The 13,877-nt window shown below is 35.2% G+C and overlaps 1 protein-coding gene across 1 annotated transcript in view; it reads right to left on the reverse strand.

Moving 5' to 3' along the window:
• The window catches only part of LOC107599217 (extracellular matrix protein FRAS1-like), a 127,503-nt gene that overhangs the window by 80,181 nt on the left and 33,445 nt on the right, over positions 1-13,877 (reverse strand). Inside the window, exons 3-5 of the mRNA XM_016290751.1 lie at positions 3,053-3,160; positions 1,328-1,420; positions 715-855 (exon numbers count right to left, since the gene is read on the reverse strand). Coding sequence (XP_016146237.1) covers positions 715-855; positions 1,328-1,420; positions 3,053-3,160 — 342 coding nt within the window. The remainder of the gene's footprint in view (positions 1-714; positions 856-1,327; positions 1,421-3,052; positions 3,161-13,877) is intronic.

Here is a 13,877-nt window from a genome sequence, read left to right on the forward strand (position 1 = left end):
AAAGAGCCGAGTTAGTAAAATGATCCGATCTTCCCATCACTACTGTCTATGGAAAAGCTCTCGGATTTCATATAAAATATCTTAATTTGTGTTCCAAAGATGAATGAAGGTCTTATGGGTTTGGAACGACATGAAGGTGAGTAATTAATGACAGAATTTTAATTTTTGGGTGAACTATCCCTTTAATGAAGCAGACAAAAACTGACAGAAATGACACACATCTTTAAATTTGACATGTAACGGAAGTACCAACAGATAATTTCTTCTGTATCATGATGTGCATCCAAGTGAAACAGATTATTGGAATAAAATGTAGGGAGGGAAATTGGTTCTGTCCTTGGGTTTTTGATTGGATGGGAGCAGATCTGATTGTAAGCTTGCAGTCAATAATAAAGTGTATTTGCCCTAGAAAACTAAACTAAAATAATAAAATTAACTAAAATATGAAATAATTAAAGGAAACAAAAGAAAATATATATCTATGTTGCAATAATTTTTTCTGTTGTTATTTAGGAACCGATAAATAGTAAAGATATGTGAGGTCTTGTGTTCTACAGGACCATAAAGTCCTAAACATTATCACAATTTTTTCCATAAAGTAAATACAATGCCTGACGAAAACAAGAAACAGTGGCAAAGGAAAGCAATCACTGTCACAAGAAGTTGTACATTAAAGAAGTTGCAGCTTACTGTACCTCCATTATGAGCACATACAGGGCAGCAGTCTCCATCTGGGATGAAAGGACTCTGGTCTTTCCCACAACTAAGAGGAGGACAAGCACGTGGCCCACAGGTCACCTTCCCATGAGAGCATGTGCACACCGAACATTTGGAATCACTCCACTGACTGTCATGCTGAGTGAGTGAGTGAGTGGGAGAGAGAGAGTGGTAAATCAGGACTTGGATGAAGAGAGATGCTGATTGCAAAACACAATAAAAGTCTTAAAAATAAATTAGAAAACTGTTATCTTTAAATTTGTGCAAACAGGATATCACAGATATCACTTATTGTTCTGAGCCTCAATGCCAACACAGCCTGCTCTCCTAAGTAAATGCTACTTGACTTGAAATCTACACTGCTAGAATCTTAAACAGAGCACCAAGTGGCTCTTTAGCAGGGATGACTGGGACAAAGAAGAAGCTCGCTTTGTCAGGGAAGAGTGGAACGGTAACGGTAACGGTAACGGTAACGGTAAACCGCTTTTGTGCACAAAACGAAGCAATCACCGAGTCGGGTGTTTAACCAGAAGTGGGAAGATTTGCCAAGGAACAGGATGAGGCTTTAAGCATCTTTCATTGGAGTTGTGTCATAAGCAGTGTCACTTACCCCATAAACCATTCCTTCATGCTGACAGATCCCAGGCAACTGTGCAAAACATTCCGGACAGCACTTGTTGGGTGGGATTCTCAAGCGGTCACCCTAGGAAAACATCCCGAAAGACATTTAAAGAGATGCATTAACATCCTAGAGAACGTTTTATCAGGACTCAGGAGCAAAGAGACATAATACAGGATCAAAACTATTGGCATTTGCAACCAGTGTTATTTTAGTATTATTTATGTACTACAAACAAATTTATTCCGTTTGAATGAGCTTTTCAAATGTTCAGTTTTCATTTCAAATTTGGTTTAGGTTTTAAGTAATTTTGTTATGTGCTTTGCCATTTTTTTTAAAAATATTGATAGTTTTAGTACATCAGCTGCAACCTATTTTTATTTCTCTCCAAGGCAACATTTTTCAAGCTTGAATTTTTTATCTAATATTAATAATTCATTTTATTTCAGCTTTATTTCAATGAACAAATTTTTTTTTTGTAGTTTTAGTTTTAGTTAACAGTAACAACACTGTTACGGCTACACACAATTCTTGCAAGGTTTAATGGCAATAAGATTAACTCCAGCAGTGGCTTTATTGAATGAACAAGTGTTTTTGAAGAAATCCATTGTGAATGATTCAATGACTGACTCATATAAAGATGTACTGGTGTACTAATGTTACTAGCAGAAAGTGAAATATACTGTATACAGCAGTGGCGAGCAGTGACTTTTTTAACGGGGTATGCTGAGTGCTAAGATTAAGATCCCCCCTCCTCGTCGGCTTTTAGGACACACTCACAGAGGGAAACACAGTGGCAGGTGTCAATTTAAATGTATGCACATTTCCTACATTATTTGTAAATGAAATTCATCTCCAATCCGTCTGCTTTCATTTCAGGTTTATCCATTGTTATTCGAATGCTAGAAAAACATATAGCTGCTTTTCCAAGTAAAAACCGCCAAATCACATTTACATGTACTTATGTTATGATATGTAATATTCAGAGGGTGGGATGATGGGGGGTTCCCCCGGTCTACATGTCTCTGCGTCGACTGCATACTGAAAACAATGGTAGCCTAAAAATAAAATGTCAAATATGTTTTCAGTGGACTTTCAAAATTTGCTTTGCTTGAGAAAGCATGAAATATATAGTTACTATATTTTTCATTTGATGTAGTCAAATTAGTTTTGCATCAAAGACAATGTAATTTTCAGCAGTCGAGATTTGGCAGTAACAGCACATTTTTCTGATGTAGATTTGTTTGTCAAATAAATAATTTTACGTACTTATTCCCAACACTTTATTAAGCTTCAAGTTACATCTCAAATGACAAGGGATCAACTTATAATCATGTTTATATTAATTAACCTGCAAACTCATTCTCTCAGATGGCCTGGGTATGCAGACCATTCGCAGCTTATATGGAAGGAAGCCACAGGTATACAGACTCTTGGAACACTCTGGCGGATCAAGTCGGTTATATAATCTTTAATGAGCTCACTTAGAAATCCTTTGAGAACAAAGTTACATCTTTTAAATGGTTCTTGGTAGAACCATCATCGATCTAACCATTTACAACACGGTTCTTAGTATTGGTTGCTTTTAATTGGACCAAAAGCATTAATGTTTGATTGCCCGCTTTCATTCCTATAAGCTAACAATCCATTCATCAAGCACCTAAGCCCTGTTATTGCCCTGTTTTAATGGCCCATGAGCAAATACTTCATTCTTACCCTCTGAAAGTCACAATGGGGATTTTGGCAGCGAGTGGGTTTACAGATGACAATATCATTGTAGCAGATGCAGTCTTGACAGGTGTCTGGTTTCCATGATGTATTGTTCTATAACAGGAAGAAAGGTACAAAGATATAACTCCATGCACACCAAATGCCATCATCTCTCGGTTTATGAAGCTTGCGTTGGGAATGGCACGGCACTAAAAAGCAAAACCTTGACAGTGTAACATCTGGAGATGACAACATAAAAACAAGTCAGAGGGATCAGTGTCCAGGCTCAAATAATGAACCTAAATAGAGCAATTTCCTTACTAAACAATCACAATCATCAATTTTCAAAACAGCTTCAGAAATTGTCGTATTTGTTAGAAATTTAAACCGACACCATTAAAACAAGGCCATTAGAAACAGTAAAGCTGTCTGGCATTTAACCTGAGACATCCCCATTCCCTACAATAAATGTTAGAGCATTAACAGATAAGAGTCAAAGAGGTTGCTTTGGTATTTTAAGATGTATTAACAGCCTTGCCTGAGGGACCTACTGCTTTAAAAGGGTATCGGATGAACAGATAGGTAAAACAGAGGAGGAGCCATGTAGCCTTTTCACTGAACTAATCTAAGCAGACCTAAACAGACCGTTTGGACTGGTCCTAAAACAGGGTCTTAAAGGGGTGGTTCATTGCGATTTCACTTTTTTAACGTTAGTTAGTGTGTAAGGTTGCTGTTTGAGCATAAACAATATCTGCAAAGTTACGAAGCTTAAAGTTAAATGCAAACAGAGATATCAAAATTCTGGCAGTTTAATGCCTACAAAAACGGCTGGTAGGGACTACAACAAGTTACTTCCCGGGTGCGTGACATCACAAACCCTGCCCCTGGGAAAAGGCAGCAGAGGGGGCGATGCCATGCTGCACTGCTTTAGAGAAGAGGAAGAGAAAACTAGAGGTGCACGTAAAAATCTGTTCATATATGAATCGTGATTCTGTCTTCTAACGATACTAATGGATTCACAGGTTTCAAAATCAATGTTCAAAAGCAGCGGTTCTTAATACTGTTCCTCGCGTTCCCCTGCTCTGCACACGCTCTGCATCTCTCTTTCTCTCTCATTCAGCTCAGCTCCAACAATGAACTGTTACAATTATACACTTATTTTCACATAGCTATGAGAAGCGTTAAACATGGATAAAACCGTATATTAAAAGCTAACATAAGAAGTAGCATTTACAACAGCGTATCTAAAAGTATGAGACAACAACAAACAAAAAACATAGGCCTACCATTAAAAGCCGTGCTCGCACAGATTCTGCACGATCCTCTTCAGATAGTATCCTCTGCTTCTCAATCGGGCTCAAACTGATAAGCAATATTAACGACACCTTGTTTACAATACAACCGGAGCACATGCCGCTGAGGTGAGGGGCGGGACGATTAGACGCGCACTTGAGGCGGTTTAGCCAATCACAACACACTGGGCTAGCTAACCAATCAGAGCCCATCGCCTATTTCTGAGGGAGGGGCTTCATAAAAACAGGAAAAGATCAGTCCGTTTCTCAGAGAAGGGACAGAGCTGTGTGGAATAAAGGTAAATTATGTGAAAAATAATCCGTTTTTTTTTTTTTTTTAAACGAAGCATTAACACATGTTAGACTGCACCCCATAAACACAATCAAGCCTGGAAAAAACCCAGTGAACCACCCCTTTAAGAAAGGCTGTATCAATGCAAGCCAAGACAGGCTGTGACTACAGTGGTCGCAAATGCGACAAAATAAACATAAATTGTAAACAAAATGTAGACACCTTTGACAACAGTTAGGAAAGGTTTGTGTGCATTTTAAAGTGGTTTGGTCAGATGTCATCTAGTTGAAGTACACGCCATTGTTTCCTACACACAACAAACACACACTCTTATGGACCATTCATTTTAATGAGTTAGGAAATGAATTCCCACTGTAACTTGGAATTCTGAATTAATAACAGTATTCTAAAAAAAATCAAATAATATTATTTGTTATTGTTTTGCATATATGCTCAATGTTATTGCTGAATTAACTGTAACTTTGTTTGGATGACTATATTCAACAGAACATTTAACACTTTCCCCCTAAATAGGCAAAAATATTAATTCACACTTTAGTTTGGGGACCAATTCTCACTATTAACTATGACTTTTGCCTTAATAAACGCTTAATTTTCTGCTTAATAATAGTTAGTAAGGTAGTTGTTAAATTTAGGGATCGACGCTGAAGGGATCTAGAATATAGTAATGCAGAATACGGCATTCATATGTGTTTTAAGTACTAATAAACAGCTAATATGCAAGTAATATGCATGCTAATATACAACTAGTTAATCGTGAGAATTGCTCTCTAAACTGAAATGTTACCAAATATTCTTACAAAACAGTGATATTTAAATGGCACAAATACAGTCAAGATCACTAGAGTAACATCATTAAATCAGAATAACACAATTTAATTTCATTTATAATAGCTATACAATACAATGAAGTAATATTGTTTAAGAGGGCCTTCAACTAGGCAAGATATCCATATTTAATCCAATCGTTTAAATGCATCAAGCAGTAAGTTATGTCAAAAGTTCATGTGACAATTCAGATATATGCACACAAAACTTTGATTTGCTCTTACTGATCATAAATTCTGTATGGCTGTATTATAAATCACACACAGTGACAGCTATCCTGAGGAGCCATCTTGTCAAAGTGACACTTTGAGCAAGTGTTGATGGCTTGCGCATTTCAGCACAGCACCTAGCCTCTGAAGTGACACTCAGCACAGATGTCTTAATGGGGAATGGCCCCAATGTGGCTTTGAATGGCCTGCTCAGAGAGATCTGAGCAGAGTCAATATCTCAGCAAACTAGCCGTGGTTTCCAGACGCCCAGACTAAAATCTCAGTCTGTTTGTGTTCTAAAAACACATCTCATGTGATCTGTGGCATGCAGCACATTCATGCTAGACATTCAGTCTAGAAAACATTGTTAAAAATTCACATTATGTGAAAACAAAAAATAAAACATGGGTAACACTTTACAATAAGGTCCCATTTGTTAATATTAATGAACTATATTAGTTAATATAAACCATCAATGAATAATACTTCGAAATCATTTATTAACCTTAGTTAATGTTAATTCAACATTTACTAATACTAACATTGGCAAAGATGAATAAATACTGTAACAATGTTTTGTTCATTATTAGTTAATGCATTAAATATAGTTAACAAATGGAACCTAATTGTAAAGTGTTACCAAAATATGTATTGTTCCAAGCACATATTCTTCTGTGGAACATAAAAGGTTGGTCTTTGAAGAATATTCTGGACACTCTTTTCCATAGAAGCAAAATAAATTAAGAGTATACAAGAACAGCTGCAAAAGGGAAAGTGTGCTGTGCTTTCTTTATCATAACTAGATAAAACCCTCTATGGGACATTACTCACAAAACTATTTGGTATTTCTTGTCATTTCATAAATTATCATCTTATCAACCCAATCAAAACAAAACAAATTTGAATTAGCCTGAGCTAGCTTGAGATTACATTCCTATTGCATAGTGAGTAAGCAGGTCCCTGAAGTATTGAATTTTTAATAGCTAGTTTTTGTAATGACAGAAAGCATGTTGTATATCTCCAGCAGCTTTTTGGAGCATTTTTGAGCAAGCAACACATTTGAGAAAATGACATTTTAGCTGAACAATATAGGCCACAGACGTTTGTGCTCCAAGCACAACAATCATACAAAAAAATGTAATGACAATTAAATGAGTCTCTGTCTGACATCTGTCTAAATAAAATATAAAGATTAAATGAAAAAAAAAACAATTAAAGCAAAGAAAATTAGATATGATGCCTTGGGACCTAACTAAAATAAGTTAAAGCTGAAGCACTAAAATTGCTAAAACTATCAAATTAAATTAAAGCTGTATAAAAATAAATATTATGACAAGCACATAACAAACTTTCTAAAATGGAAACTATTACTAGATTTCTAACTGAAAACATAAAAACGAATAGAAAACAGTATAAACTATCAAACGGTAGCCTATATAAATAAATAACACTGGAATTTACCAATTGAATTTAATGACAATAATCCTCTGATTTAAAATCCTATCCTTACAAAATTATAATTTCACTTGAACAGTATATGAGGTAAGCTTCAGGCATGCATTATGTCAGTATGTCATATTTTTGCATGTCCAGTAATATCTATTTCATTTTCACTGATAAGCGTTAAAAAAAAAGTTACTAGAAGATAATTTAAGATAATTTAATGTGTTACTAAAAAAAATCTTCGTATATTTTTTTATTAAACCTTTACATGTTCTTTACAAACATACCTTTATTATGTTTTTTAACGTGCAATAATGACTGGAAACTACATACTGTATGTAAAGTCATGACAGCTATAAATTCATAAGCACACAAATGCACCTTTTCTGGAATATGATGACTTATGGTAAAGTTATTTATCATTTTCAACTCGTTCCAACTCATTCTTTCAAAACTGTCACAAGTCATTCGAACCTCATATTATACAGTGGTCCCAAAATGTATTTAAACATATCTGAACACCTAAAAATGTCTGAATTTAAATGCATTTTTTTCTATATTTGCAATGACCAGTCTCAAGGTTATTGTTAGTGAATCTATAAAGTTCATACTGTAGCCACAGGGGTAGTTCCATACAGTTACGATGAATAATTTTGTCTTGAATTAAAAACGATCTATTACTAAACAATAAAGTTGAGTTGTTTTCTAAAGGTGGTTTTGCAGGCACGTTCACATCCTCCCCAAAAAGCGAAGAGAGCGGGTATCTGTGTCTAAAAGCTATTTGGTTGATGTATTGAGCTGTCTGAAACACAAAGTAATAATGAATGAGACCCTGGACCAGCTTCAAACAACGTATGAGAAGAATGAACAAATAAGGACACTAGTTGGTGAAGCTAAAAATAGGTCTGCATTTGGTCCAGTTGACATGTTTAAGTTAGCAGGAGCATACTGTGGGTTAGATGTACCTGCACAATCTCCAGGGCACACGAGAGTTTGTGTGACAGAACATATTTGATCAATCAGCTGAGGAAGTAATGACATATTTGATGGACCACTCAGGTGCAGTTCAGATACACACCATTAACCACAGACAAACGGTCTGTTGTGTGCACTGGATGATTCAAGACTGTCTATAGCGAGGGAAACAATTTATCTTCTGTTCCTGTGTCATTCAAAGTATCATGTGACTTTCTACTCGTCTCGATAAGCAAAAACAACAGTGGGCTGTTTAGATGAAGTTAAAGGGTTACTCCACACCAAAATGAACCTTTTGTCATTAATCACTTACCCCCATGTTGTTCCAAACCCGTAAAAGCTTCGTTCGTCTTCAGAACACAATTTAAGATATTTTGGATGAAAACTGGGAGGCTTGTGACTGTACCATTGACTGCCAAGTAAATTACACTGTCAAGGCCGAGAAAAGTATGAAAGACATCATCAAAATAGTACATCTGCCATCAGTGGTTCAATCTGAATTTCATGAAGCGACGAGAATACTTTTTGTACGCATAGAAAACAAAATGCGGATACGCTGTTTTCGTTCAAATCAAAGGGTAAATAAACGTAGACAGCAAACTGCGTATGCTGTTTTACTTGTATGTGTCAGCCGCACCACATGGATACGTTGTCTACGTTTGTTTACCCTTTGATTTGAACAAAAACAGCGTATCCGTGTGGTGCGGCTGACACAGACAAGTAGAGCAGCATACCCAGTTTGCGTTCAGTGGATACTCTCCAAAATGGCGCTACGGTGACGCGGAGGAGATGAATTGTTGAATAAAGTCGTTATTTTTGTTTTCTTTGCGTACAAAATGTATTCTCATCGCTTCATGAAATTCAGATTGAACCACTGATGGCAGATGTACTATTTTGACGATGTTTTATACTTTTCTGGGCCTTGACAGTGTTATTTACTTGGCAGTCAATGGGACAGTCACAAGCCTCCCGGTTTTCATCCAAAATATCTTAAATTGTGTTCCGAAGAGGAACGAAGCTTTTACGGGTTTGGAACGACATGGGGGTAAGTGATTAATGATAAAAGGTTCATTTTGGTGTGGAGTAACCCTTTAAAAACTATCTGGGTGAAAACATCACATTAAAAGCTGAAAACCCTCTGGGTCATGAGTAAATGTTCCTATTTCAATTCTATAAGCTAAAGACCAGTAGCCAAGCAAGCAGAAGGTAATTGAGTCCAAATTGAGCTGGACTTGATTTAGGCAGTGAGAGATCAGCCAGAACCGAGCCATTGCGCAGACTAATTCAATTAGAAAATGTGCTAAATCGTATCTCCAGCCAATTGAGTCCACTAAAGCAGTGGCTGACGGCCACAGATGCAAGCAGAGCAACTTAACCTATTATAAAAGATCTTAACATGAGTCTTGAGTTCATCCTAAATCAGCTATATGGAGGATATTAGTCATATGGGATGACAAAGTAGCCTGAGAAAATTGTAAAATGTTGGAATTGTTCAAAGACTCCAATCTTGTACATGCATTTTTTTATGCCTTGCAAACCTATATGCTGATTTTTTGTGATGTATTCTACATTGCGGTTACATATTTTGCTGATCTGTCACCAAGATAATCTAGCTGGATACCATACTGTAGATGAGGTTTTGTCAAATTTACAGAAACGACTTGTGACTTGAAAGCAGGAGTAAAAATGTGCTGCAATATTTTGCATTGATTGCCTTTGTTTTCAAGCAAAAGTGTTTATGGGTTTATGGAGTTAGATTGTACACTGTGCACACTACCGTTCAAATGTTGGTCGGGTCAGTATGAATTTTTAAAATGTTTTTGAAAGAAGCTTCTTATGTTCAACAAGGCTGCATTTATTTGATTAGAAGTAATATTATAAAATATTATTACAATTTAAAATAATAGTTTTGTATTTGAGTTTATTTTAAAATGTAATTTATTCCTGTGGTGGCAAAGCTGAATTTCCATAACTCCAGTCTTTAATGATCCTCATGAAACCATTCTAATATGCTGATTTGCTGCTCAAAAAAACATTTATTTTTATTATCAATATTTTGTAACATTATAAAAAAAAGTCTCTGTTTCTTTCAAAAACTAAATAAAACTTACTGACCACAAACATCCAGCTTGCTGCCTAAAAAACATTGTTAGCAAATATAAAAATCTATTGCTAAAAATAAAAATTGTCATTCCTTATGTGAAATAAATCATCATTTAAAAAATAAAACACACACATCATGGATCCTCATTATTCAACATCGTCTCTGACATTCCTGGGCAGAGTGGGCATATGTGGAAAAAAAACCCCTCTCTTTACTAACAACATGATGTAAAATGCATGAAAGACATCTGGTATCATGTTTCAGGAAATGATGGTGTGTTGAAGACACAGCACTATGTTTGCTGTTCCTTTGAATAAATCTGGGCTTCAATACATTCAAATGTATTCAGTTTCTGCACTTCAATTGCCTTCTGCAAAACTTCATTCTTATGCCAGCCAGGCATGATTATATGCAAATTACTTGCAAAGCAAGCGGTGAGACTAAAAGGTTGCCAAAAAGGACGTCTAAATCTATTTGTCACTGCACAGATATGCTCAAATGGTCACATCTTGTTTAGAGAAATTAAAGCAGGAAGAAACATCATAAAAATGTTAAGAAGAAAAAATTATACAGCTACATAGCATGTTCTAATTATGCTTCCTTTTTATATTAAAACCAATTTAAATGCCACAGGGTGGATTTTATTCCCTCATTGTTATTTTTAATAGCCTGCACAAAATACAACATATGTTAGTGGGCATATGTGGAAAAAAAAAACCCCTCTCTTTACTAACAACATGATGTAAAATGCATGAAAGACATCTGGTATCATGTTTCAGGAAATGATGGTGTGTTGAAGACACAGCACTATGTTTGCTGTTACTTTGAATAAATCTGGGCTTCAATACATTCAAATGTATTCAGTTTCTGCACTTCAATTGCCTTCTGCAAAACTTAATTCTTATGCCAGCCAGGCATGATTATATGCAAATTACTTGCAAAGCAAGCGGTGAGACTAAAAGGTTGCCAAAAAGGACGTCTAAATCTATTTGTCACTGCACAGATATGCTCAAATGGTCACATCTTGTTTAGAGAAATTAAAGCAGGAAGAAACATCATAAAAATGTTAAGAAGAAAAAATTATACAGCTACATAGCATGTTCTAATTATGCTTCCTTTTTATATTAAAACCAATTTAAATGCCACAGGGTGGATTTTATTCCCTCATTGTTATTTTTAATAGCCTGCACAAAATACAACATATGTTATTCTCCCAAAGCAAATGTGATAATTGCTGCCTTCTGAATGAGCAGAGATGTGTCTAATACGGAAAAATGGCAATGTTAAGTATGAAGACAATTTTCAATGTGAAGTTCAAAACCGTCTAGTCCCCCCTGTAAACACTATAAAATGAAGGCTGTCAAGACATGTACATAGATTAGCTCCAATGTAAAAAGAACCCAATAACTGATAGCTTTACTTCACTTTTATGTTGTGCTCGCATCTAGAATTACATTTGGACAATTCCTTTTGAAAATGATTTGGAAGCACAATAATTAACACTGATAACTTGTGTGTTTGCAAGAAACAAATCCATCAAACCATTGCTTCCAGCTAAAATATGAGTCCTATATCCATAATATTGCTTTCTCCAGTGATGAAGTTGTCTCGTCTGAATCAGGAGAGAAATATGCAAAGATCAAGTACTTGTTTAAAATCTTAAACAGTCCAAAACAGTTCTAAACAAATATGTTGGTTGATATCGAAGTAAGAGGACAACAAGAGATCAACTTTTTCACTAGAGGAAACATTATTATGGATTATGGCCAGAAGCAACTGTTTAGAGTTAAACACCCCAATGATGGATTTGTTTCTTACAAACGCACAGCTTTTCACTTCATAAAATATTAATTGATGGACTGGAGTCATGCGGATTACTTGCAAATTATTTTGATGTTTTTGTTGATGCTAAATTCGAAGAAACAAGCTCATCTACATCTTGGATGGCCTGAGGGGGAGTACATTTTCATTTTAGGTCAACTAAATAAAAAGATTTTATTATTATTGTCATTCTTTCTAGAGGAAAAAAAATAATAGCAGTGATTAGTGACTTGTAACTTAGAAAACGTTTCAAAAGCCATTTAGAATTTGATTTAACTCTTTTAAAAGACAGTGTATTCAAATGAACAGATCAGTCAGATGCATCATGGACATTTTAGTTGATTTCATTTAAATAATAATATGTTATTGCAGACAGCAGATTTCAGTTAAGACTAAAGAAAAGCAGAATACTGGAGAAATTGATAAAGTTGGTATGTATTAGTGTATAAGTGGAGACACCGAATGCTAGAAGATAAAAAAAGAAAAGGACGCAATGAAAGTGAAGATGAAATTAAGGAGAAAAAGAAACATGATCAAACGCTTTTTGAGTTAAACTCCTCTGGATGTGGTCAAATGGATTTTTCAATCATTTACCCTTTCTGTCAACTTAACAAAAAGAGAAGAATAAGCAAGAACGTTAACTTATGTTGAAAACAGCAATGCTTGTAATAAAGTTCAATATGACTTCATTCTGTCAGCAATGCTTCATATTTATGTGAAGATTATTTCTTCATGATTGTCCCATTATTTGCACACCTTTAATGCAAGCAACAAAAAGTACGCAGCACCTCATTTTTCTAAAACCAAAGTTCACTTCACTTCAATGGGTACTTTTGCCCTACAACACAACCATTGAATTATTAATGCTAAAAACCTTGAAAGATGACGGGGACAACAACACTACTGCACTCTAACCAGGTAAATCTGTTCACTTGTGCATTCTACCTGTGTAAACAAAAATGCTCTCTGGAAGGTAGTGAAATTCCTCTAGACACAACAAAGAGTGATGGTAAATTATTTACAAAAAATGGCTTTGTGGCAAAACCTGTTCTTAGGGCGGGTTCTGTCAAACAATGTGGGAGATTTGCCATGAAAAAAGAATCGCTTTACGTAGGCTGTTTCCAACACTAAAGAATGTAGGCAGAATTACGTCTGTTAATGGTTAACATTTATGTGCTGGATGGTCGATCAAACAGATTTATTCCATCAGGGGAGTCCGTTCACTCCCTTATCTTAGTAAGTTATTTTACTTCAAATATAAAATTGCATCTACCATTCAAAAATTAGGGGTCATTACTTCAGTCTTCAGTTTTCCTTTAGAATAATCCTTTAGCAAGCATTTTAATATGCTGATTTGATGTTTTAAAAACATTTCTTGTTATTATCAATGGTGAAAAGTCAATTGCACTGCTTAATATTTTTGGGGAAACGACAATACATTTTAAGGATTCTTTGATGAATAGAAAGTTCCATAGAACAGCATTAATTTGAAATAGAAATCTTTTGTATAATAAATGCCTTTTGACTAAATTAATTTGAATAAAATGAAAATAAAAATGTGAATGGTTGTGTCTGAATAAACTAAAACTAGCTACATAAAAATACATTCTGAAGTCTAATCGATGCCGTTTAAAAACATCCTAAATGGATGCCAAATGAAGGTTCTGCAGAGGGGATGTACAACTGCAACAGAAATATCAATGGCAGGTTCAATTAAAGAAAAAGTATAATTTTTTAAAAATAGTATCCCTGATAACGATATTTTAAAAAGTTCCACAAGCTATGACAGTATGTAGCTCTTTTTACATTAGTCTTATTGACTGTCACGCCTTGTGGAAGGGGTGTT

Source organism: Sinocyclocheilus grahami, unplaced genomic scaffold (assembly GCF_001515645.1).
Source record: "Sinocyclocheilus grahami isolate Dianchi unplaced genomic scaffold, SAMN03320097.WGS_v1.1 scaffold262.1, whole genome shotgun sequence".
Lineage (NCBI taxonomy): Eukaryota > Metazoa > Chordata > Actinopteri > Cypriniformes > Cyprinidae > Sinocyclocheilus > Sinocyclocheilus grahami.